The sequence below is a fragment of the Pseudorca crassidens genome, chromosome 19 (genome assembly GCF_039906515.1).
Source record: "Pseudorca crassidens isolate mPseCra1 chromosome 19, mPseCra1.hap1, whole genome shotgun sequence".
In the NCBI taxonomy this organism is placed as follows: Eukaryota; Metazoa; Chordata; class Mammalia; order Artiodactyla; family Delphinidae; genus Pseudorca; species Pseudorca crassidens.
Window position 1 is genome coordinate 63,511,614 of NC_090314.1, and position 27,611 is coordinate 63,539,224.

At 42.8% G+C, this 27,611-nt stretch overlaps 1 protein-coding gene across 1 annotated transcript; it reads right to left on the reverse strand.

Moving 5' to 3' along the window:
* Window positions 1-253: 253 nt before the first annotated feature.
* On the reverse strand, window positions 254-11,867 carry APOH (apolipoprotein H). Its single transcript, XM_067714665.1, has 8 exons — window positions 11,751-11,867; window positions 11,178-11,354; window positions 9,666-9,762; window positions 8,170-8,246; window positions 6,990-7,178; window positions 4,479-4,658; window positions 2,089-2,286; window positions 254-408 (listed from the first exon to the last, which is right to left on the reverse strand). The coding sequence occupies exons 1-8, from the start codon at window positions 11,812-11,814 to the stop codon at window positions 353-355; spliced, it is 1,038 nt and encodes a 345-aa protein (XP_067570766.1). The 5' UTR covers window positions 11,815-11,867; the 3' UTR covers window positions 254-352.
* Window positions 11,868-27,611: the final 15,744 nt, after the last annotated feature.

Sequence of the window (27,611 nt, forward strand, 5' to 3'; positions counted from 1 at the left end):
CATTTTTTTCCTTTGTAATAATTACCAGGCGATACTGATGCCGGGGTCTGTGGACCATTCTAAGAAAACTCTTGCCTCGCAGTTGTTTTAGGTGAAAGCGTTTAGGAGTCGAATTAGGGAGAGGGTAACTGGGTTACCTAGGTAATTATTTACACTTTCCATTTCACAGCCATGCAAGGACAATGTTCCGAATATTTGGGTTTCTTAACCAGATAATTCAAAGTAAGCTACCCTGGAGTAACACTGCAATGGCTGACGCGATACATTCAGTCACTTTATTTTTCCATTTCCATTAGGTTCCTTGGACAAACACATACAAGGATGACACTTAATTTTGAATCAGGAAACCAACTTAGCACGGTTTTACATCAGATGCTTCTGTTTTCCAGAAAGCGAAAGAACTGTGCTCTGTTTGGGGAGAAAAAAAAAAAACATTTTAAGAGAAACAGTCATCTCTTTTTTTTTTTTTTTTTTTTTTTGATGAGAAACAGTCATCTCTTAAATCTGTTAAGTAGCCAAGCCTAGTCAAATACATTTTATAAACGTGCAGAATAAATCGAATTACGTGAATGAAAGCATTCAGTGTGAGCTTTAAGTGATGCGAGAAAAATCAGGGAAATGATAAGGCACTCGTTTCCAAGAGAGAAAATAAAAGATTAGGTATAATTCTGACAGTCAAGATTAAAAGAAAAAAACTGTATCAGCCCTTTATGTAATCGCCAATGCACCAACAGTGCTGCATCTGTCTGAAGACTCTAAAAGAGAACAGCACGAGGAAGTGCATTAACAAAGCTCTGTTTGGTTTTTTAAATTATCTTCCGCTAATATTTTTTCTGCTGATCTGTGCTAGGATTACTGTGCTTTGTCAACTTTAGTATATAATGTCTCACTAGGGCTCTGCTGTGTTTTGAACAATAACAATTTATCCAGTGCATTTCTAACTATTTGTAATTATAGTGATAATAACCACCATTATTATCATTGTGTACTTACTCCATGTCACGCATAATATTTCTAATCATCAAACCTATGAGGTGGGTATTATTTGCTAGTTATCATTTCCTTCTCTCTCTCTAGCTGGCCACTTCTCAGACCCCTCTCTCCTCTAATCTGCTCCCAACTCTCTCCTCTGCCAGCTGATACAGGGCTGTCAACATTCTTGAAGCATTTCTAAACCTGGAGGCAATAATAGCTTCTGGCTGGCTCCTCCTTTGTAGAAACAAAGATATGTAGACCTTAAACCTGAAACTAATGCTCTGTGATGACCTAGAGGGGTGGGATGTGGGGGGAGGGTGGCAGGGAGGCTTAAGAGGGAGGGGATGTATGTATACGTATAGCTGATTCACTTTGTTCTACAGCAGAAACTAACCCAACATTGTAAAACAATTCTACTCCAATAAAAAAAAGTTACTGTAGGCAATGTTAAAAGAAAATCACATTCTTGGGGAAGATATTTTCATAGCTTGTAGTTAAAAAAAAAAAGTTTTGTATCCAGAATTTATTTTAAAAAATAAATTTAAAAAAAAACCCTGAAACTAATGGCTTTAATGCTGGCCATTATACACTTCTTTATCACCCACAAACACAATATCATCTTCCTTAAAATGTTTAGCTCTAACGAACACTTTGCGCTAATGGGTACTTTTCAAACTCCAGGAATTGCCGAAGGAAGGAAAGAAATGTTAGAAGACCTATAAACCAATGACCATTGACATGAGTTACTTTGTAGTTTGGGGTGAGTTCTTTATCATTTGGGACCAAGAGGTGATCAGTATTATTATTCAGTATTCCATTCAATATTATTATTAGTATTCAAGCATAACCTGGAATTATACATGATGGCATAATTCAACACTCATCAAATGAAACCACAACCCTGAGTTTTAAGGAAAAGAAAAGGAAAGGAAAATGTGGGGAAACTAAATACAGCTTACTGCTTCATCTTGGTATTTCCTCCTGCCCCACTCTCTTTTAAAAAATCCAGTGGCCACATTAACATGGCTTCTTTTAGTCATCAGGTAATAAAAGTACTGATTATGGCGAAGGACAAGCGTAAGTGCTAGCTAAACATTCCAGTGTTGAACTCACCCTTGAAGCATTTGGGGATTTGAATGACGCCGTCTATGCACTGGGCATCCTCTGTATAGCTACACTTCTTCTCCTTATTTTTGCAGAAGAAAGAAATTTTTTGGCCATGCAGCATCCCATTCTTAAATTTGTCTTGGATATTTACTCTCTCTCCTTCATATATCACGGTAGCTTTTTTAACAGATAATTTACAAGACGCTGAAAGAGACAATATTTGTAGTCAAGACAGGACTTCATTTACTCTTTCTTAAAGAAAATGTAGCATTTGAACCAGTAGATGTTCAGACCTGAAACAAAGTGCTCAAGACGAGAAGGTTCTAAGACAGCAAGTAACATCAGTATCATTGCTAACTGTTGCTCCTTATCAATAGAACCTTTAATCGTGGCTTCCAAGATCGCCTTTTCTTCCCCTGGAGTAGCCACATAAGAAGGTCAGAGCAGGGCTTCCCTGGTGGCGCAGTGGTTGAGAGGCCGCCTGCCGATGCAGGGGACACGGGTTCGTGCCCCAGTCTGGGAAGATCCCACATGCCGCGGAGCGGCTGGGCCCATGAGCCCTGGCCGCTGAGAGGCCCGCGTATCACAAAAAAAAAAAAAAAAAAAAAAGGTCAGAGCAGAAGCATCAGATACTGGGCTTCTGTGCAAAAGAACTTCTATCAGATACCTGCCGTTTCAGGTAAGCGTCCCCTATCAGATACCTGCCCTTTCAGGTAAGCGTCCCCGCCCCACTCAGCTCCCATTTATTGAGTTGCTGCACCACCCACCAGCCACTGTGAGTGTTGGCTCATAACAGCTCATAAATGCTCCTTTCTCTGAAAAATGCCCTTCAGCCATAAGAGAGCCACCTCTCCAAGGAGAGTATGCACATCAGTCCACAACCCCAGGGTCAGGGAAGGGAGCAGCCCGCAGCCTATGACGGGCTGAGAAGGGGATCAAAATAATCAGGTCCCCTTGCCTCTCGATAGGATGGACTCCCATGGTCCAGAGCTCCCGGGGGATTAAACTGAAGTTAGACTCCAGCTGAGCCCACATCCTCGTTCAAAACGTGGTCCCTGGCTTGGCAGCGTCAGTATCACCTGGGAACCCAGTAGAAATGCTAGTTCTCAGGTCCTACTGCAGCTCCAGCAAATCAGAGACTCTGTTTAAACAAACCCTCTAGGAGATTCTGATGCACAGTGAGGTTTGAGAACCAGTGTCCAGCTCCATCCTACCTGCCTCACATTCTTTTTCCTGAGACTCACTTAATAAACCAACTGTATTTGAATCCCTGTCTCAGGCTCTGCTTCTAGGGGACCCCAACCTAGTCATATGTCATTTTGCCTGTTGTGCCTAATTGCCTTTTCTATTTAAACTGTCCAACCCAGACTTCCCTGGTGGCGCAGTGGTTAAGAATCCGCCTGCCAATGCAGGGGACATGGGTTCGAACCCTGGTCCGGGAAGATCCCACATGCTGCGGAGCAACGAAGCCCGTGTGCCACAACTACTGAAGCCACATGCCACAATGACTGAAGCCCACATGCCTAGAGCCCGTGCTCCGCAACAAGAGAAGCCACAGCAGTGAGAAGCCCATGCACCATAACGAAGAGTAACCCTCACTCACGCAACTAGAGAAAGTCCGCGCTCAGCAACAAAGACCCAACACAGCCAAAAGTAAAATAAACACATTATTTTAAAAAAACAAAACTGTCCAGCCCACAGCAACTTGAGCAGAAATGCAGCGCAAAGTCGGTGTTCTTTGCATAAGCATGACACGGACCAGATCAAGGATAGACACCTAACTCAGAAGCAACCAGCATCTCAGGGAAAAGACGCCAGTGAGTGATGCATCCTTTAGTTGAGAGGTCCTGGTGTAGCATCAAGCCAGGTTCAAGGTGAGTAAGCAGAGAAACAGATATGAGAGAGACCGTGAGGCCAATGAGACGTGGAAAGAGTAGCAATAGTTCCTGACTTTCAGTCGCAGTCCTCAAGAGGACCCGTTGTGTTTCATTTCCTCATAGTCAATGTCCATACAATTGCCTGTTGCCTGTTTATAATTCGTCACCATTTCCTGGAACTAGCCGGAATGTGTGGTTGGGTTTTGCCACAGTGAGAAGGGTCTTGACTAGAACAAAGCAAAAAAGGATGCTCATGGGCCAAGGCTTAAAAGCAATTATAGGAAGCCCACACGATCTTCCACCATATTATCAAGGCTTACAAAATATGTCTACTTCATGCAGTTTCATCTCAAACAGGATTGCTAAGCGTGAAGTTTCCCCATGCCCATATAAATCCCAGTAGCTGTGAATCAAGTCTGAGAAACAAAGTGGAAGATGACTGGAACAAGAAGATGGCAAGTAAAGGCGATCTACTCCATGAATTGGGAGGCAGGTCAAGACCTTACCCCTATTTCTTACCTTTACAACTTGGCTGTGCAGACCATTTTCCGAATTTGCCACATTCTACTTCTTCTGGTCCATCCAAGGCGTATGTATCATGGCAACCATAAGTGGCTTTATCCTTGTAATAAAGTACTTGCTTTGCAGGATAGTTCACAAATCCGTTGTCTGGTCTTGATGGGAATGGGCATTTTACTTCTAAAAAGTTTAAGCAGTAAGACGTATTAGTATAAATAGCGTGGGGTCCAGTGGTTACGGAATAGCCACGCGCTTGTCTCTCTTATACCACTGAATCACTGGGTGTTCCTGTGCCTAGAACACAATTTCTGGGGACCTTGGTGCTTAATTCTGTCCCCTTTATCTTATCCTTGTGAGACTCTGGATATTAAAATAGAAACAACAACACTTTGAAAGAAAATTAATGAGTTACCAAGTGCTTTGGGCTTTCACATAATCACAAGGTAGTACTTATTGCAAACTTCATCTGCACACAGTCTTAAGATGGTGGGTTTGAAAGACGGAAAAAGTCTGTCTCTTTTAACCAACAGACCATGAAATTAAAACACAGCGATTCCCTCTATGCACACTAGAACTGCATTATTTGGATTTTAAATGTTAAATCTAATTCTTATGACTGTCTTCAGACTATACAAGAAACCAGCATGAAATATGAAGGAGAAAACTGAAGGCTTCCCGGCTTTCTTTAGATCCTCAGCAGTACAGCCCCAAGCCCGTATCCCTATTTACCCCAGTAAAGAAAGCCAGGCTGGAGGGAGGAAGTCTAATGAGATGGTTCAAGGGGACCAAATCCAGTGCTGGGCTGCTTGGATCAGTTTTGGCTCTTCCACAAATTGAGTGCAAAAGAATCTCTGAGTCTATAATAACGCTAAAAAGAAATAGTTCATGGAAGAAAAACTCTTCCCTGTAGAAAAATTCCAGCTAATAAATATAGAAAGAAAGATAAACTTAGAAAGCCACCATTTTGTAACCACCAATGTCTCAGTTGACTGAGCTCAAGGATTATCAGTGGATGCTAAAATGACTGCTAGACAATGAATATTCTCACCGTCTCAAACTATCACCCGCAGGTTGCTTACTAATTCAATGAGAAAGTGATGCCTTTACCAAGAGAAGAGGGGCATACCCCACCTGACCAAGGGATCAAATCAAGCATGACAGCGATGGACTGACACCATGTGCCTTCTGGTGTGATGGAGTGTATTCTTTAAAAAAAAGTATTTAACTCAAATCCAATCATGAGTAAATAATCGACCAAATTCACATTGTGGAAACTTCTCCAAGACAACTAGCATGTACTCTTCAAAAATGTCAGTGAAAGACAACCAAAAAGGCAGGGGAAAACTCTTAACTAAAGGAAACCAAAGAGCTATGACAACTAGACAGAATACGTGATTCATGATTAGATTTCACAGAGAACAAAACACGTGTATAAAGGATACTTCTGGATCAGCTGGGGCAGTTTGCATATGAAATAAATATTGTTAATTGTATGTAATGTAATTGTTTAAATTATTATTGTTAATAATTCCAAATATGTTAAATGTCTTGGGTACAGTGATAACATATGACAATGTTGTTCTTCGGACATTCATGCTGCTGAAGTGTTCACGGGTGTCATGATGTGTACAACTTATTTTCACATGATTCAGGGGGAAAATAGTATGTCTATAGAAGGAAAGAGAGAGAATGTCACAACATGCTGACGGCTGATCTATCTATGTAAATGGCTGAAAAGAAAAAGAACCCACTGCTTAGGACTTGGGAGAATTAAATGAGATGACACATATATAGGAGGAGACCAGTGCCTGGCCCAGAGTTTAGTCCCCCAAAAGGTGCTAGGTATTAGTAGTAGTAGTAGTTTCCCTATGCTAAAAAGCACTTACGTTTGAATCATTCAGTAGATATCTGTAACACCCACTGCGGGAGAAGGTAACAGTCCTTAGTATAATTCCTGGTGTGCGTGATAAATTCTACTTGTTATGCAGTTGACAAATTCAAAGATAGTAATGAGGAGTCAAATTAAAGGAGAAAGAATTTTCATATATATTTTTAAATCAAGTATTCTTGTGATTCTTAAGTTTAGGTAAAGACTACAAAAGCTTATATCGATCTGACTGCAACCCAGTTTTTCGCCTGTTTCTTAGGACTCCCCAGTTTAATCCAGCCTCACAGTAATACTCAGCTGTCCATGCACACACCCTGCTCCTTCACACCCCCAGGCTCTCGCCATCCCGCGCCCTTGTGTGGTATGCCTATGCCGTTCCCCCATTCTCCACTGCTCCCGCGAGCCCTTCCTCTGGGAAGCCGCAGACAGACCCCTGCATCACAGCTCATCTTCCTGAGCTGAGTCAGGTCTCGCTCATCTGGCATCCTGGGTACCTGGCAGATGCCGGTAAACATTCGTTGCACAAGGTCATTAGAAACCCTCCATGACAGAGAAATTTTCAATCCTCTTCAAAAAAGCGATTCTACACTCCCATGATGATTCTGTCTCATCACTGCACTCACCCTTACATTCTGGTAATTCTGTCCAGTTTCCATGTTCTGTGCAGGTAACGGTGTCATTTCCAAACATTGCGTGCTGTGGCAAGCATTCAAAGACGGCCTTGCCTCCATACAGGGAGTTGTTCCCAGACAATGGCTGATAAACACTAAGTTTTGCAAACTTCGGTATTGGTGGTGGAGGGCAGGTTATAGCTGAAAAAAGAAGGAACTATCATTTTAATGAAAATAGTTGAGTCTTTTAAAAGTACTCTTTACAGAACAACAACAACAAAAATCCAGAGATTAACTTGGGAAAATGCAAACTTTGATCAAATACCAGGGTAAACACAGTCAGCTGGAGACGCCAAAGAAGAAAATATGATCTGGAAATCAGATGTCTGAACCAGTCAAAAAACTAAAAGATGGGGCTTCCCTGGTGGCGCAGTGGTTGAGGGTCCGCCTGCCGATGCAGGGGACGCGGGTTCGTGCCCCGGTCCGGGAGGATCCCACATGCCGCGGAGCGGCTGGGCCCGTGAGCCACGGCCGCTGAGCCTGCGCGTCCGGAGCCTGTGCTCCGCAACGGGAGAGGCCACGACAGTGAGAGGCCCGCGTACTGGTTAAAAAAAAAACAAAAAACAAAAATCTAAAAGATGAAGGAAATTTAGGTCTTGCCACCACTGATTTGCCTGCTACAAGACCACGTTGCTTATGATACCATACGTCTTAGATCCAAATGCTACCTTGGAAGACGTTCCTGAGAGTCAGAATTGGCGAAGGACTTTGCTGAGGGAACCTCCTGCAATAGCTGCTGATGACGACAAGTCATCTGTGACACCTGAGCGACATCGTGGTCCTAGTTTAGGTCTGTTTGTTCCTGTGGAATACCTCCTGCTTCTGTACTCTGTCTGTACGGAGCTTACACAAGCAGCTTCACACAGAGACTCAGTGGGTTGCCGTCCTGACCTAACTAATCTGGAGTTTCAGCGTTAGAGTCAGGGTCAGGGTCAGAGTTTATCATTCCAAAGCGGTTGTTTCATCTTCCAGAGTAAGATGTCAGGATGGACAGTCCCCAGAAAGGCAACCAACCATTTCATGGAGCTGGGACTGAGGGGTTTCCAGGGTGTAGATCTTATAGTGGTAAAACCCGGGAAGTCCCAGGCAAATCAGCTAGTCACCTCCCTGTAACTGGGACCCACAAACTCACGAGCACAGACAGGAAGTTTCTGACTCCATTCTCCCTCCTTAGTGCATTGAACAGAATTAGCTCCTTTCAGATAAAACCTGCAAAGGGAAAATGTAATCCACTAAATTATAAAATAATCCACCCATGGCATCTCAAATGTCTTTTCTGTTAAACATTGCTGCAGATTAATACTATTGGCTTCTCGGGACGTCTCTGGTGGCACAGTGGTTAAGAATCTGCCTGCCAATGCAGGGAACACGGGTTTGAGCCCTGGTCTGGGAAGATCCCACAAGCCGGGGAGCAACTAAGCCCATGCACCACAACAACTGAGCCTGTGCGCTAGAGCCCACGAGCCACAACTACTGAGCCCACATGCCACAACTACTGAAGCCCACACGCCTAGAGCCCGTGCTCCACAACGAGAGAAGCCACCACAATGAGAAGCACGCACACCGCAACGAAGAGTAGCCCCCGCTCGTCCACACGCAGCAACGAAGACCCCCTCCCAAAAAAATACTGTTGGCTTCTTTTCCGTCTTATAATACTGTTTCCTGAGAGGCTTAACATTCCTCTGAGGCTCATCAAGTCTCCCAGCCTAAGGCTGCAGGGAACTGCTGAAGAATGGGAAGGTCCCATCGCTAGTGGGTATGGAAGCCAGCCCTACCCAGTGCCCAAACCCCTTGTCTCCAACCAGCTGGTCAGGTTAACTGCTTCCAAGCAAAGAACCACCTCTTTTTCAGGATCACAAAAGTGAATCAAACCGAATAATCCCTAATATTCCTTTTCTGAGAGCCTGTTGACCCAAATGTTTAAAAACAATGCAGTCTATTTCCATTGCAAATGTACCATTGTCCCTGAAGCCAGTTTGTTCAAGGTCATTCATCATGAAGCCTACCAGTCAATTGGTGTTTCAGATGAAAGGACTGCCTCTTTCACACACAGTATTTCTTAATCTCTAATCACAAACAAGCCTCCTCAGTGAAACTTTGCCCTGCTCTACAGCCGATGAGCCATCGCCAGTGTCACTGATGGTGTATTTGCTCGTGAGGCAGGGAAGTCATATGACCAACCATAAGTGCTTTCTTCTGGGGATGCTGTGAGGATGAAGATTATGGTTTACATCATCACACTCAGGCTTCTCCATAAAATTCTCTTCCACGAGGTCACAGTCGATGAAATTAGCCTCATAACTAAAGCCCAAGTCCGATTACTAAAGTATTTTAACTCTCATGCCAAGATTTGGCCCAGAGGTCATAAAGAATTATCACCCAGTTTCAATAATTTCAATGTACTCCTCAAATAAGTAACTAATCAGGAGCAGAAAACTTAGAACGTTGACTTCATATTTCACTAGCTGTTGTATTCTCCACCCCTTACCCTGCCCTCAACACCACTGTGGATTTGTATTCAGTGATCTGTACTGGGCAAGTCCAGCCTAAAGACTAGAAAAGGACCAGCCTTGATGATTAGCTTGAGGGCGCAGGAATGGGCTGCATCTGTGAGCCAGAAGTCCTTACCCGGTATTGCAAGAAAAATTGATCGTGTTGGGATATTCAAAAGTTGTATAGCGTACAGTTCCGTTTTCTAAGATTCCAGCAAAAGGACATACTCTGGCTGTGATTTAAAGATATAAAGGTCAATTTCCATTTATAGAATTTACTATTAAGATTAAAATGTATCAACTCATTTCTATTATTTGATCCAGTAACTCTACTGGTAACTATTCTAAGAAGATAACTCAAAATAAGTCAAATGATATATGCACCAAGGCACCCCTTGTATTGTTTGCCATGCAGCATGCGGGATCTTAGTTCCCCGACCGACCGGGGATCGAACCCTCGCCCCCTGCAGTGGAAGTGCGGAGTGTTAAGCACTGGACCGCCAGGGAATTCCCTGTATTGTTACTTCTAATGACAAAAACCAAACAGTCTAAATGTTCACTATCATGGTATTATTTTAATTAATGGTAATTAAAGGGTAAATCCACCTGAAATATGATACGGCCAATAAAATATGGATTATGAAGACTACAGAGATATAGTCCACGCTTCTGATATGCTAGTGAAAATAGAAAAACACAAAATGGTGTCAACTCACTGCAATGAGGAAAGTATACACGTGGAAAATAACTTGAAAAAGAAAGTTGTTAGTGTTCCAAAGTTAAGGCTGATTTCCGGAAAACTTTTCCCTAATGATGTTACAGTGGTTTTTCATTAACAATTACGTTTTGTCTTTTTTAATCAAAAAGCATATTAAAATCACCGCATGAACACGTATCGTTTTCACAAATGGTATCACCCGTACAACCAAAGTAGCCAGAGCTCGGATAGGTCCATACAGTTACTTTTGCTGCTTGACTTCTGCATAAAATTGCCAGAAATCCTCTCAGGTGGATTTTGTTCAAGAGCCGACTGTGAAAAAATAACGCCAGCATCACGGAACCACGCTCTGAGGAATAAGTAAGAGCAACCATCGGGAATTCCCTGGCGGTCCAGTGGTTAGGACTCTGCGCTTTCACTGCTGAGGGCGAGGGTTCAATCCCAGGTCCGGGAACTAAGATCCCACAGGCTGAGCCACGAGGCCAAAAAATAAAAAAGCAACCATCTACCATAAAGTCAGATATCTGTGAATGTATATATACATATATAACTGTTATATTACATATGATATATTATTATATATAATATTCCTGTACATTATTAATTTAATATATTTATACTTTATTATAAATATAATTTGTAATATAATCTCCACTTCTCTTTTCACATCAGCAGTGTTTTCCTCCCCTTTTATCGTACCAAGTCTCTTCTTAAAATCTCCCCTAGTTCCAGGCTGTGCTGCAAATAGCACTTACTGTCCTTAGCCTCTTCTCCTGTGGAACTCCCCACAGACCCTGCTGTTTCTTCACAGCCCTCCACTCCACAGTTCTGCTGGCTTTCTGTACCGCGAGCATGACAAGGTAGGTCATCTCCCCAACATGTCCAGGATGTGAATGACGGGGAGAATGCATGAGATGGAGGCTGACTTACGTGTGCATCTCAGAGTGTTGATGGGCCAAAATCCTGTGAGCGGGCAGGTGAACCTCCGGATCCCTCCCCGGGACACGTAGCCTGGCTGGCAGGAGAATACGATCTCCTCCCCGGGGGCATAGGATGTTTTTAACGGAACAACTCTGGCAAATGGTAAGTCATCTGGCTTGGGACAGACTGAAACAGAGCACAGAGCAGTTGCCCGAGAAATCTGTATTTGCAGGTTTAAGTTCAGCTATAGCACACACAGATGAAAAGTATTTCGTGCTACCAACAATATGCACGCTGAGTTCTGTACCAAATGCTTGACTTATGCAATACCTCGTCTAATCTCACCAACTTTTGAAGGGTGCTATTGTCATCTCCATTTCACAGGTCTGTACACTGAGGCTTAAACAAGGTAAATGTCTCATGCGGGAACTTTAGACAGGGCTATATCAAAGAACAAGCACCAATCCGCTCTCTCAAGCATCCACCCTAAAGGGAATTTAACCAATCATTATGGATCCCTGGCGTATTATACAAGGGGGACGGATATATGAATTATTTTTTTCAAAAGCAAAGAGAACTTACTTCGTCCTGCAATAGCAACGTGGCAGAGAAAACTTGAAAACAAGAGGAGCACGGGAGGAATCATCGTGGAGGGTTCACGCTGGCACTACCAAAGTGGCTTTCCTCTACTAAAAAGAGAGCTGTAAATATTAAAGCGCTTAAATATTAACCATTTTGGGGTGTACTTTTATCTCTGTAAATAGAAGATAAAGGATCATGGTTTGAAAGGAGCTCCAAGACCTACATTCTTTAATCATTTACTTTTCACTTTGGCGGGTCTGTTGTGAAATCTTTGGTAGATGGTTTCTGTCTTCACGACATTTATGTTAACGACACACAACAGCTCGGTCTCGCCTCTGATGCAATCCTGGTAGTTCCAGGTTGCCCGGCCTCTGGTCCAGACGTCTTGCTCTCCATCCTTGGTTTGTGTAGCGGTGGATAGAAAACGCAAAGGCTGAATTACCCGCTCCACCCCCAGCCTTGGCATGCAAACTGAGGACCATCGCTTATTTTCAGGTCTCTTCACCTCTAAAATGACGTTCCAGGTTCCAGATATATGAGCAAAGAACATCTTCACAGCAGCATCTAAGATTATAAAGCCTAAAAAACTGAGGTCACCATCTTCTCTCACAAACTGACTGCTTCCTCTCTTACCTGCAGAGAGTAACACGACCCTCCTGGTAGCCGGTTTCCCGCCTCAGCACTACCCTTGCATTCTCAATCTCCTCCCACACCAAACCAACGCAAAGCCCCCCTCATCCGTTCTGAAGACTCCTTAGGTCTGTCGAGCCGGATTCTAGATCTGTTTGAGGGATTGGGAAGTCGATGTGAAATTACAGGTATGGACACTAAGAGGTACAGAAGTCGAGTAGGAGAGGATGGGCCAAGGCTGATGATGCTGTTTAAAAGGGCTCAGAGCAGACCATCCAGGACCCCAGAGTTCTCCTACATGTCCCTCGCTCTGAGGGACTGAGTGTACAAATGGACAATGGCTAGACAACGTATAAAGACAGAGCTCTGACCCACAATCTCTACAATGGGCCAAACTTAGAACCAACCAGAGAAAACCAAGTGTGTTCCTCTAATCGAGCACATAGGATGCCCGGCTTCCAGTTAGTCCACATCCAGCTTCCCCAAACCAACACCCTCCCGTCAGGGCATGCTTGAGGCTTTCCCTTTTCATCTGCAGTAAAGGTTTCCCATCCTTTAACAGATTCGGGGTGTCTGCCAAACACGAATGATGATGGCTAACTGCCTTCCGGTAGCAAGCTCTGAATACATAGCCTTTGCTTGTTCTCGTTTGGGTGATGGTGTTTTATATCCACAGGTCTAAAGCTCCTTGGGACACATCAGTTTGAGAAATGTTCTTGTCAGACAGCGATTCTTAATGATGTTGCTAACGAACATGATGTTCCGTGCTAAGGAGAACAGTGTACTGCCACTGACATAAAACAAGCATCCTTCCCCTTTGTGGTTAAATCACAATCTTCACACACACACACACATGATGTTCCATGATGAGGAGAACAGTGCACCGCCACTAACATAAAACAAGCATCCTTCCCCTTTGTGGTTAAATCACAGTCTACACACACACACACACACACACACACACACACACGCACACTCCACCTTCCTTTCCTAAGAAGAAGGATTTATGTTTGATTGCTCGCAAGCTCTGTGTTATTGTGGAGAATTCCCTTGATGGGGGAAAAGAGAGAAAACGAATGAAAAGGGCCAAGGTGTCCTGTATAATAAAGATGTGAGGTGGGTGGAGGAACAGAGAGAAAGCCACGGGCTGCACAGCAGGAAAAGAAAACCTGGAGAAGTTTGAAATAGAGGAGAGCAGTTTCGGCAGCAGCTGTAAACTGAACGATAGACATTGGGAGGACCAGTGATGAGGAGGGTTTTTTTGTTTTGTTTTGTTTTGTTTTTTTGCGGTACGCGGGCCTCTCACTGTCGTGGCCTTTCCCGTTGCGGAGCACAGGCTCCGGACGCGCAGGCTCAGCGGCCATGGCTCACGGGCCCAGCCGCTCCGCGGCACGTGGGATCTTCCCGGACCGGGGCACGAACCCGCGTCCCTCGCATCGGCAGGCGGCCTCTCAACCACTGCGCCACCAGGGAAGCCGAGGAGGGGGTTTTTAATGATGCTTGCTGATGGGTGTACTTCCTCACATGAGGAAACTTTCTGGAGAGGGTGGAAACAGTCTATATTTTATTTTAGGTGGTTGCTACTTGGGTACATGAAATTATCAAAACTCTTCCACTAAACATTTAAGAGCTGTGCATTTCATTATATATTAATTATACCTCAGTTTAAAAACAATGCACCGACTTCCCTGGTGGTGCAGTGGTTAAGAATCTGCCTGCCAATGCAGGGGTCACGGGTTCGAGCCCTGGTCCGGGAAGATCCCACATGCCGCGGAGCAACTAAGCCCGTGCCCCACAACTACTGAGCCTGTGTCTAGAGCCCTCAAGCCACAACTACTGAAGCCCACACACCACAACTACTGAAGCCCCCGCACCTAGAGCCCGTGCTCCGCAACAAAGAGTAGCCCCTGCTCGTGGCAACTAGAGAAAGCTCGCGCGCAGCAACAAAAGACCCAACACAGCCAAAAAAATCAAAAAAATATATATATATATTTTAAAAATGCATGTCTCTCTTCCTCCCTCCCTCCTTTCCTTTTATTCTTCCTCCCTTATTCCCTTCCTCTTTCCTTCCTTCCTTCCTTCCTAATTCCATTCCAAATTCATGGGGTGGACCTGAGTGGGATATTCAGAGTGGCCCTTGTGAGAATGGCAGCCCAGTGGTGTCACGGGAGTGGCATATACAATGGATTGAGCAAACAAGCACATATCTTGAGGCTAATGGGAGTCAGTTTCCTTACTGATGAAAAGAAGTAGCAATAAGGAAAGAACGGAAGCCCAAATAAACCCTGTGGTGGTGTATTGCAAGTGGGTATATCAGTGCAAACTTTACTTACATAGAGACAGATCCAGAAGTAAATATAGATAAGAAGGTGTGTGCATGTGTGTACATATGTACATCTGTATACATGTAATTCCTAGTTCTGTCGACTAAGATAGCCTGGGAATGGCAGTATAGCCGGTAGCAATGAGCACACCTAGTGCCTAGATCTTGGTTTCTAAATACAACTCCCCACTGAAAGGTGCCAGGGCTCCTTGGAAAATTGGCTGATTCTAGGAATGGGGCAGGGTAAGTGCAAGATAAGCCTGGAACGTGGGGTGAGGAACAACTCAGGTGATGCCCAGAGAATGGCAGGGACCTGTTAGAAAGACCTCCGAAGTCATTTGAAGGGACTCTCATTAGTCAAATATGGGACAACTTGAGTGTAAAATAAATAATCATAGTAACAAATTAAATCCATTGACCAAAACAGGAATCAACAAGTCTACATTGATAGCGATAAACACATTAATAGATGGGAAGATAAGAAAGTTCTTCCTGACAGTAGAATGCCAACTAATTAATATAGTAGGAATGTGGAATTAGAAAATCACAATTTGGAATTTATCATAGAAATATTTAATTCTGGCAAAAAAAATCAATGGATGTTAAAACTAGGGGTGTTAGTAGGATGTGAAATGAGATGCTCGTATAGCCTTAAAAGTGTCACCACATAAATTAATAATTCATTACAAAGAGAGGAGAAAGGAATAAACTTATAGTGGAGGAACCTGGCAGATACCACTAGAATCAAATAATCAAAATTAACACCACCATTAATGGGACAAATTGACACTGTGTGCCCACCCCGCTCCCCCACAATAGGATGCAATGAGAAGAACACAGCATCTCTTCTGAGATATTCCTGCCCCAAACCTAATAACCCGGGTTGTGTCATGAGAAACTTGAAGGACACCATGCAAAACAACTGCCTTGTAATCTTCAAAAAGGCAAAGGCCATGAAAGGAAAGAAAGACTGAGGAAGCCTGGGAGTCAGGAGAAGTGACTGGACAACAGGACGCTCTTGCTATGAGAGCCTGAGGGGACATTTGGTGAAACTCGAAGGGGGTCTCTGGGTTAAGAGTATATGGAAGTTTTTTGTTCTATTCTTGGAACTTTTCTGTATGTTTGAAATTGTTTAAAAATATAACTAAAAACAGGAAAGAATGCATGTCCTTTGGGTGGTTTCCACTTTTAAAAAGATACTGGTCTTAACTGGACCATATGAGGCCTCAACTTTTATTTACATCACTGCCTAAAAATCAATGCAATGGGCAGAACTTTCTCAGTTTTAGGTTTATGTTTATATTCTATTAATATAAAATATATACTATATATACTAATATATAATATATGAGATTATTATATAAACTTTTTTTTTGAATCATCGACAACCAGCTCCTATTTGCCAACTACAGAACTTTGGAAAATGATGCAAAAAATAGTAGCAGCAGGAAAACGAAGAAACAACTAAATCAAACTTAGCTTGACGGCTTTAAGGGAGAGTCAAGTGTTTGCGTTTTTTAAATTTTTTGGCTAGTAAAACTTTCCCTTCTTTGTAAAAGTAAATACAAACATAATGGATGGTAATCTGCACAATTTATAAATTATTATTAGTCCTGCGTGCTTTGCCACTTGAACGTGTCTGAGAATTACAAAATGTTCCCAGAACCCTCACAAACACACACATGGGTCTAACGAAAAACCTTTGTGATGAGCCTTAAGATGAGATGCAATCATTCATCTTCTAGATTGTGATGTATTTTCACCTATAACTTCAGCACCAGCTGGTGGATGTGTAGTCTGGTCTATCTTCCTCTCCACATGGTGCAGCTCACACCCCAGTAACAATAGTATAATGACCGAAGGGCTGGCTGAGAATCAATGTGAAATGACATTGTAAAGACACATTTAAACTTGCCATTAAAGTGTGATTTGGCAGAGCAAATGGAAAAAGCATTAAGATAAAAATCCAAGGAATTCTGATGCATCAAGTGCCTGCTTTGTGTTGTTGGGGTTTATAATCAGCACTAAAGAGAAGCCAACCCTTGGATTTAATGTTGCACTTGGGATATTACGTTTTATTAACCAAGAACAAGGATACAGAACCACATAGACACTTAGGTTGAAGAATACATGACAACATTTGTTTCACAAGAGACATAGGACCTTGTACTTAAAATTCTTAATGACTGGGGAGGGGGATAAAATAGGTGAAGGGGATTAAGAGGTACAAACCTCCACTTATAAAACAAACGATCCCTGGGGATACAGCGTAAGAAATATGGTCAACAATATTGTGATGACTTTGTATGGGGACAGACGGCTACTAGACTTACTGTGGTGATCGTTTCACAATGTGTGCGAATATCAAATCATATGTGATACACCTGAAACTAGCATAACATCATACATCAACTCTATCACAATCTTTTAAAATGCGGAAAAATTCTTACTGACTTTATATCCTTTCCTACTTTACTTTGTAAATTCACTAGAGAGACCTAGACTCAGAGTCCAAGGTTTCATAGTCCTGAAATCCCATTGCATCACAGGTTCAAAAACGTTCTTATTTACTTGACAAGCAGAGACTTTGACCGTAACGTTAAACATTAAGCAACGGTTTAGATTTTTAAAAACGCTTTGAATGTTGTCTCTTTATGGATTGGGATTCCAGCTAACCTCCACCACTAAAGCTCTCAGTGGAAAGATGCAAATGCCTTTCTGCTCCTATGACAGCAAAGTCTGTCAGGAGCTGTGAGCACATTTGCAGAGGGGATAAAGGAACGTGTCCCAGGGCTTCATGGGCACGATTATACACGTCTAGAAATGCATAGTCAGCCAAAGTCTGCACTGAGACATCTTTGTGCAAATTCTGGGATCCCCTACTTGCAAATAGCCTTCACCTGGTAGAAACCAATACGTTTATATACTGCAATTTCTATTTTTATCTAGAGCAGTTATTCTTAACTTTGGATGCACAGTATAATCTCTCAGACTGTTTTTTTAAAAAAAATAGAAAAATTCAACAGGTAAGGGTCCAGGCATTGGACTTCTTTAAAGTCCCCAGGTAATTATGATTGCAGTGGGGGCTTAAGACCCATGGATTCAGCATGTCAGTATTTACCTAAGTTCAACTGATAAGGTTCCACCACATAATTCTCTCTCTTGCCAACGTGAGATTACTTTTTATACTTTCTGTAGTGTGTGATTCCTTGATCGCTTGTGAATTACTTCCCAGGTTCCACATATTCATTCATTCTCTTGCAAACATTTCCTAAGCCCTCCTTAAGCTGTACTTGGTGGCTGACACTGGAGTTTCAGAAATACACGAGACTTGACTGTTGCCTGTAAGGAGTTCACAGTTTCCTAGGACTGAGATGCGGTGCTACAAATGAAAAAATGAAAGTCCAAGGTTCTTAATTTCCTTAGAAGCGTCTGCCGACATTTCACAGAGGATATTTCGCTCGGATTATGTCTTAAAGAACCTTGAGTTTAGCGGTTCAGAGGGCATGAGGCGGAGTGGGGTGAGATGATACGGATGTAGGTGTTCCAGGCAGCTGTCAAAGCAGGAAGGCGTAAGACAGCAGGATGTAACCCCAACAGCAGCAGTACAGCTGAATGTTGCTGGAGCAGAACGTTTCAGGTGAGGAAGAGTGGGAAGTGAGGCTGGGAGGAGGTAGGATCTGGATGACAAAAGCTCTTTATATGCCATGTTTAAGAGTTTGCAGTGAAAGGGAGGACCAAAGTCAAGTGTGTATTTCGGAAAGAATATTAACAGTGGCATATACGACAGATTGGGGTAAGTGGGCAGAGTGGGAGAGAAAGGGGTTGAAAAAAGAAAACCCTTGGTATGTCTCACACTGATCCTATCTTCCATTATCCTATGAAGAACCAAATAATGTGCTCCTTTTCTCTGTTTCCCATTCTCACTTTCCAAACCAACCTTGCACAATGTTGCATGTTAGTGAGCGAGGGACATTTTTATGCAATTGCCCACGTGTACACCTGGCCGTGATGACACAGGAGATGTGCTGCTCTCCTGGAGCGCGCTTTGCAGAGAAGGCTTTTATTTCCCAAATCATGGCCTGAGATGCCAGAAGAGTGGAATTTTAGCAAAGGACTTGAGGATATTACTCAGAAACTGGAGGGAGTTTTGCTGGGAGGATTCATCAACCAGATGTTCAGGTTTTAAGCTGTATATGAAAAGTGCCTATAGTTGGGATACAGAGTCTGTGGAGTAGAATGGGAAACAAACAGAGAAAAGGAGCACATTATTTGGTTCTTCATAGGATGACTCCATCAGGGAAAGAGGACAAGCCCACCACCTTGGAGGAAGTGGGATGTCCTGGTTGGGGCCAGAGGCTTTAATCAGGGAACACTGGAGTTTGAGTCATGACTCCTCCTCTTACTAGCTGTGGCCTCTTGGGCAAGTCACATTCTACGGTTAAGCTCTCATCTCTAACATGGGGGTGAAAATAAAACCTACTTCACACGCTCGTGGTCAGGATTAAATTAGAATGCATGCAGAGTACTTACAAAGTGCCTGGCTTATACTGAGTGCTTGATGAAATTTAGCTGTCGTTAACATTCTTCTTAGCAGTAATATCGATGCCTCAGATGTCTTACCCCAAAGTTCTGGAAATTCCTGCACAAAAGCATAACTTTTTGTGCACAAAGCCACCAAAAAACTAAGAGATTTCAATGAGACTCCGTGAATTGGTACTCGTTACTAGAAACCATAAAGAACAAAAGACAAAAAGAAAGAGCTACATTCCGTACCCTACTGCAAAGTGTGAGTAGCAGTTATCTCTAGGCAGAGGAGTACGGGCATTTACTTTCTTCCTTTTTTTTAATATGTCAGATTTTTGTTTTATTTTGCTTTCACTGATTTTTAAAACCTTGTCAATAGATAAGACAGAAAATCCATTTCCACATTTGGGGAAAAAATAAGATATGTCTGTATCAGGAATTCCCTGGTGGTCCAGTGGTTAGGACTCAGCGCTTTCACTGCCAGGCCCGGGTTCAATCCCCGGTCAGGGAACTAAGATCCCACAAGCCGCGCAGCGCGGCAAAAAAAAAAAACAAAAATAAAAATAAAAAAATAAGATATGTCTGTATGAAAATCCACAAACACAGGAGTAGGGATGTAATTCCAATATGTTAAATGAGCGTTCCTGGGAGCTATTTACCAAATCGTCAGACTCCCTGCTGCAGGAACTCACATTTGTATAGAAAATACTACAGATGTTCCCCCCGAGATTCAGTGGAGTCAAATTTTCACCCAGGTAACGTCTAGTGGTCATTACAAACCCTGGCCTGGCCCTCCAGACCTCAGTCTCCTCAGCCCTCCGTCCAGCCCTGACGTGTGGGTTGAGGGAAAGCTCCCAGCTCCCTCCCTATTCCTGCTTCACTCAAAGTCCCAGGTTAGGACAAAAGGCCATTCATTACACTTTGGAACACAAAGAAGAGAACCCTGGGACCCTACACACAAGTGTCATACACTATGTAGAAAAACATATTGTAAGAGATCCAAAGACAAGATCAGTATGATCTCATCACTAGAGATTCTAGAAGGGAAGGAGGGTTAGCAGATGAGGGCCTGAGAACAAAATGCTGAAAATGCATCCGCTAATGAACTGACGTAGAAGGGAATGAAAAGGCAGCCCGAAAACTAATACGACTTCCAAGAAGTCCTCTGATGAGCTCAGATATAAAAAGACCATGTTAAAAAATAAAAATAAAAGAGGATGGAAGAAGGGAAATATTACTCAGAATGAATCCACGTGCAGCATAAAGCAAGTCTGCAAAATGTCAGGACCTCAGCTGACGTAACTAAGTGCGGGATGAGAGAAGTTTGTCAACGCTGCAAAGACAACCAAGTCAAAATCAGTATCATATTCAGAATACAATTTTGTGTTCGATTTTCATATCATAAGTGCTTTCCTAGATCATTGTTTTATGCTTTAAAGACACGCTTTTTTTTTAAGTAACTACATAATCTTCCATCATCTATACTTCAACCACCTCCTGCTTTGGGACATTTAGGTGGCATCTTTCACCATTACGACTAACACCACAGTTAAGCTCTTTTGCAAAATCTTTGAATCAGTTATTTCCTTAGGATCTTATTTCTAGAGGTGGAATTACCTGGACAAAGGGCAAAACATTTTTAAGGATCTTGATACATAAATGGCTTGACTGCCTTCCAGAAAGGTTAGCCCAATTTATGTTCCAACTTGACAATGTTTGAAGGTTCTAAACACAGTGTCATGTTAACTGACAAAGAGGGAACTGAATTATTTAATTTTTCGTTTTCTTCTGGCTTATCCAGCAAAGAAAATTATACTCACACCGAAAAAAGGAAAATGGACATCATGAAGAAGGAATTGAAGCTTTGCTAGAAAGTAATATAAGTAACCAGCCATCCCAAATGCATTTCGGGGCTATAAACCCAGGAAAATATATCCCAGGTTGCATGAACTTGTAATTGTGACCTCAGTGTCACTGTCATCAATCTTTACATTATAGGACGTCAAGGAAGCCCATCTAGTACCACGGACATTTTATTTTAAGACATATATGTACAACATTGTGATCTGTGTCAAGAAAATATATAGAAAAATGCTGGAAGTCAATGCACCAAAATATAAAGAGTAATTCATTTAGGAACAGATTTTTTTCTTGTTTTCTCTATCTACAAATTCTATGTAGTGTGTTTGTAGCACTTCATGGTGGAAGAAAAAGGAATTTTTAAAAATGATAAACAAGAGAGATGCCTGAAGACACAGGAGGAAAACCGAGAGACTGTGAAGACCAAGCTTCAGTAGGTTTGACGTAAATCCACAGCCTGGTGGTAAGAACTGTTAACCAAGACGGTTCACGTGCAGTTCAGTGAACGGGAAGCGATCGCTGAAAACAATGTGTGATCTCTTCCAACAGGTTACAACAAATTAAGCCTAATTCTCGTTCTGACTTCATTTTATGTTAGTAAATAAGGGGAAATGCTTTAGCAATAACGTGTCTCCATTTTAGCAAAGCATTTGAAGACTTCTCTCTTGATGGTACCCTTGGGAGTGAGATGCTGAAATGTGAATTGGGATACAGTCTTATTAGCTGGCTTAGCGGCAGCTTATACAAACTGTATGTGGCAAGTTCTGCTCAATAGCTATAATATGAAGAAACCAAACCCCAGGAGGTTTGATTAGCTCTGATAGGTCTAAATTATATGAAAGTAGGGACTTCCTAGCGGCCAAGTGGTTAAGACTCCTCACTTCTACTGCAGGGGGCACGGGTTTCCATCCCTGGTCTGGGAACTAAGATCCCACATGCCATGTGGCACGGCCATAAATAAATAAACAAACAAATAAATAAATAAAATGAAAGTAAAAGAAAGCTTGGGGAATGGTTTACTATTTTAAAGAGAATAAGAAGCATAAATGTTCCCCAGCAATACGACCTATTGCTGTTTATTTTATTTTATTTTATTTATTTATTTTAAATTTATTTATTTTATTTTTGGCTGCGTTGGGTCTGTTGCTGCGCGCAGGCTTTCTCTAGTTGCGGTGAGCGGGGGCTACTCTTCGTTGTGGTGCGCGGGCTTCTCATTGCGGTGGCTTCTCTTGTTGCAGAACACGGGCTCTAGGTGCACAGGCTTCAGTAGTTGTGGCTCGCAGGCTCAGTAGTTGTGGCGCACGGGCTGTGTCGCTCCGCGGCACGTGGGATCTTCCCAGACCAGGGCTCGAACCCGTGTCCCCTGCATCGGCAGGAGGATTCTTAACCACGGCACCACCAGGGAAGCCCCTTGCTGCTTATTTTAAATTTAAATCTTCAAACTTAAAGTGAGTGTGGACACTCAACAATGTTGATTTAGATGAACCCCTTAAGAAGATCATGGATTTTTAAGAAACATTCTTTAAGCATCTCATTATATGAATATATACAAATACATCAAGCACCTTTAGAGACGATTTCCCTGGTCTCCTAGGTAAAAATGCATCCAACTGGTTAATTAACCTGTCGACAGTATTTGTGGCCCCCCTTTGTTTCTGCATGTGCTCGCGTTAGACTCTTCAGCATGGAATGCCCCCTCTTATATTTGTGCTGCTCCAAAACCTTTCCTTTATCTACCAGAACCCTAGAGCCGAGGGTCCTTGCACTGCACACGCAACAATACACTCTTCTATCCTCTCAGGTCATTTTATGAAAAGCTGGTAAGCTAGAGAAACTTTCCAGAAGGAAACTATAGAATTTTGTCCCCAGTCCCATTCTACTCGATACTTTCAACAAATTGGATGAAGACTTTTAAAATTTCATAAATTGTTAGTTTTTGCACAGAGGAGAGAATGTGGACAGTTGATCTCAAAAAGAGCTCAACACATCGGCCAGAAAGCGCAGGATAAAGTTCACAAGATCTCTGTAAATCTCAGCTTGTAGGTTGATTAAGTAGGGGAAAGAGCCGTTCCAGCTTGAAGAAATTCCAGATGCTTCCACAGAGAAAGAAGTAGAACTGAAATTCAAGCCCAGTGAGCCTTGGGCTACCCAGCGAGGGCTCTGGAGCAGGCATCGCCGGCCCTAAGACGGCTGGGCCTGTGTGTCCCCTACTTGCCCATCACGGGATGCAGGCTGCCCAGACAGGGTGTGACCTCAGGTCAGGCAGTCTGCAGTGAGGCAGCCCCAGGGCAGCTGACGGCGGAGACCCTGTGCTGGCCACCCTCCCCTCAGGTGGGCAACAAGTCCTTCCCTAAAGGAGGGTTTTGGGGGTGCATCTCTGTGGATGCAGAGACTGCTAGAGTTTCTCCCCTATTCATTTTAGTCTAAGAACACCCCCAAGTTTAATCAGAGCCCTTGGCTGTCCCCCTGTATGCTACATTTCTCAGACTCCCTTACAGCTAGGCTCGACCATGTGACCACGTTCTGACCAATGGGATGTGAGTGGAGGGATACAGTCAACTTCAAGGCTGCTTCCTTACAAAGGAAGCGGCCCTTTCCCTCCACACTCAGTCTCTCTCTCACTTCTATCCCTCCTTGTCTGTGGACTGGAATAGGAGTGGTAGTAAGCCTGCTTCAACCGTGAAGAAAAGAACAATACCTAAAGGAATACCAGAGACACACGATTGAAAGAATCTGGTTCTCTGATGATCTCACAACATAGAGCCTTCTACTTCTTGGCTAGAGAGAAAAAGACGGCTATCTTATTGGAAGGGCCATCTTTTTAGTTCAACATCTTAGCCAGGATGATATTTCTGTTCCCGCGCCACAGCCAACACCCTAACAACTGCTGAGGCGATTGCAACAATGCATCTTTGCAGCAAGGTGGTAGTAATGCAAGTGGTATGCGGTGATCAGATTCAGTTCCATTAGAAAGGAACAGCCATTGTTTGCTGATGGATGTGATGTGAGATTCCAGAAAAAGAGTCAAGAATGACCCTAATTTTAGGCTTCAGCAATTGAAGAATAAAGATGCCATTTATTGAGATGGGGAGACCCGTAAAGGATTGACTTCGAGGTTGGTTTTTACCTGATAAACTTGGGTACCTACAAGAGCCAAGGTGGGTAGAAGAATCTGGAGTCGAAGAGACACATGTAGGCTGGAGGGATGAAGCTGGGAGTATATACACAGTCTTCTTTCTTTCTCTGAAACTCACCAGAGTCTTTGCACTTGCTCTCCGTGCTTGGAGACCCTTCTCCTGAATTTCTGTGCTGTCTTCCCCCTCATCACCTGGGGTTCGTGCCTTCTACAAGCCCGGCTAAAAGACCACTCTGTCCCCCATTCACTCGGCACCACACGGCCCTGCTTTACCTCCTCTGCCACTTTAATGGACACTTGAAATTACCTTTGATAATCTGTTTATCATTGTCTCTCTTCCCACCTAGGGTGCAGACCGTGCCAGGACTGACTCTGTCTTTACCTGTCGCACCCTCAGCACCTAGGACAGTGCCTGACACACAGTCCATGCTCCATACATGGCTGGGGGCGGAGGGATGGGAGAAGAAAGGAGTAAAGTAACAGGACAGCTCAAAGCCATTTCCCCGGCGACACTCACCAGCTTGAGGTTCGCTTCTGCTAATAAATCTCTTTGGAAATTTCAAGTGCTTATAAATTTGCCTTATGTTAATATAGATTTGCCTTATTTTTTTTCCCATTTTATTTTATTTTTTCAAAGTTTTTTTTTAATTGAGATATAGTTGACTTACAATCTTGTGCTAATTTCAGGTGTACAGCAAAGCAATTCAGTTATACATATACATATATATCTTTTTTCCAGATTCTCTTCCCTTAGAGGTTATTACAAAATATTGAGTATAGTTCCCTGAGCTATACAGTAGGTCCTTGTTGGTTATCTATTTTATATATAGTAATGTGTATATGTTAATTGCAAACTTCTAACTTATATCCCCCTCTTTCCCCTTAGATAACCATAAGTTTGTTTTCTACGTCTGTGGGTCTCTTTCTGTTTTGTATGAGTTCATTTGTGTCATATTTTTTACATTCCACATATAAGTGATATCATATGATGCTTGTCTTTCTCTGTCTGACTTACTTCACTTAGTATGATAACCTCTAGGTCCATCCACGTTGCTGCAAGTGGCGTTATTTCATTCTTTTTTATGGCTGAGTAATATTCCATTGTATGCATATGCCACATCTTTATCCATTCATCTGTGGATGGACATTTAGGTTGTTTCCATGTCTTGGCTACTGTGAATAATGCTGCTATTGCACATAGGGGGCATGTATATTTTCGAATTATGTTTTTTCTCCAGATATATGTCCAGGAGTGAGATTGCTGGATCACATGGTAGCTCTACTTTTAGTTATCTAAGGAACCTCCATACTGTTTTCCAGAGTGGCTGAACCAATTTACATTTCCACCAACAGTGTAGGAGGGTTAGCCTTATTTTTCAAACAGCTACATGCTAGACCTATTGTGTGGGTATATCATTATTTATTTAACTAGTACCCTAGGGATGGACATATAGCTTGCTTCCTGTTTCCTGCTATTACATTCAATGCTGCTGAGACACCTTTATACCTATTTCCTTGTGCACATGTATAAACATATTCATAAGATGAATTCCTAAAAGTGGAATCACTAGACTTAGGGTGTGTGCATTTTAAATTTTAATAGATATTCTCGAACAGCCTCCTACCAGAGCTTGGCAGAGGGGCTGGAATTGCCTTTCCCTGAGATCGTAACCATTTCACAGCCGCCAATAATGTATGAAACGTTGGCAGTTTAACTCGGTTCGCTGAACGTTTCCTTGCATGAACACCAGATGGCGGAACAGACTCTGATGTGTCTGCCACAGGTGACTTGCAGATCAGCTGCAAAGACTTGAAATCTCCTTTTGGTTCTGTAGATTCAGTAGATGAATTTGGAGAACCAGTTGTACATTACTGAATCTGTCGATAGAGATGTTTCAGTTCATCGGTAATAGCAGATGGGAGCCTGTGCTTTTTTTCCCTTTACTTGAAAGCACCCTGAAAAGATGCTCATCTTTTGCTCCATAATTCTTCCCCATTACCCAGACACTACCTTTTCTCCAGCCGAATGGAAAATGTGTGAATGGTACAGAGAACACAAGTTAGCGATCATAACTCTTGGAGTTGTATTGATGTGTGAAAGTGACTTATTTAGTTCATATTGCTGCAACAAGGGAGTGTATGAACATATGTATGTCACATAAAAATATTTCTTCAAGCAAATAGAAATGAATAATTAAAGTTGATGTATTTACTACGATAAGACTTCCATTTGGCAGGTCACCAGCAAACCAATTTCACAGCAGAAAAACATTTCTTTTTTCTTTCCTGGAGAGTATGTCATTTGAACAGAATAAATCCAGTTAGAGTTGTACCTGCTTGGCCACTGAGGAGTACACTTTAAGATGGGAGTTTAGATAACTGTCCCCAACCTACAGCCTGCCTCACACATATATCCAACAGAACAAGTACTCACTGATGTATATGTACCCACCTGCAAAACATTTTCTAGTCTGTAGGGGGAAATATTTTGTAATCAATCCATCATTCCCCTAAAAGGTCAACAGGTGGAAAACTGAGCCACCTAGACACGACCCATATTTACTACTTATTACAGAGTCGACTTTTGCTCCTCCTGAGAGAATGACAGAGGTCTTCCTTGTAAAGTGTCTAAGGTGAGATGTACATAATTTTAGGGACAAAATTGTCTAGTTGTGGTTGTTCCTTGGGACACTAAAGTCCTTAAGCTGAACAGGAAGGGATCCTGCCTCAAATAAGGAAAAGTTAAGATTGATGAAGACCTATTACATGCTAGGTATCTATCTCAAACCTATGAGGGGCTAGGAAGTCATGGCCCAGAGAAGAAAAATGACTTGTTCAAATGCACATAACTACCGAGTGGCCAAACAGAATTTGGACCAAAGTCTGCTGATCTCCTGGACCAGTTCTAGGTTCTCAGCGTGTGCCCACTGTGCCCTCCCCGCCCCAGACTAGCAGCATCAGCATCGCCAGCATAACTAGAAATTTCTTCAGAATGCAAGTTCTTGAGCCCCAACCTCTCTGATGGAATCAGAAACTCTGGGGGTGGGGCCCAGCAACCGGTATTTTCACAAGCCCTCTAGGGCATTCTGGTGCAAGTTCAAGTTTGAGAACCTCGGTCCTAGAGGCGTTCTCCTTCCACAGCATCATGATGCCTGGAAGGGGGGAACCAGTGTTCACCAAGGCACCGCCGTGAGCCAAACACTGACAGGTACGTGGCGTCTTATTTCTTTTAATCCTCACGACAGCCATGGAAGTTAGGTGTTATTATTTTTATTTTACATTGAGGAAACTGAAGCTGAGTACGATAAGGTCATTTGTTGAAGCTCCCAATACCAGTAAGAGTCAGAGAGGCAATTCATACGAGGGTCTATCTGATCCCACAGCC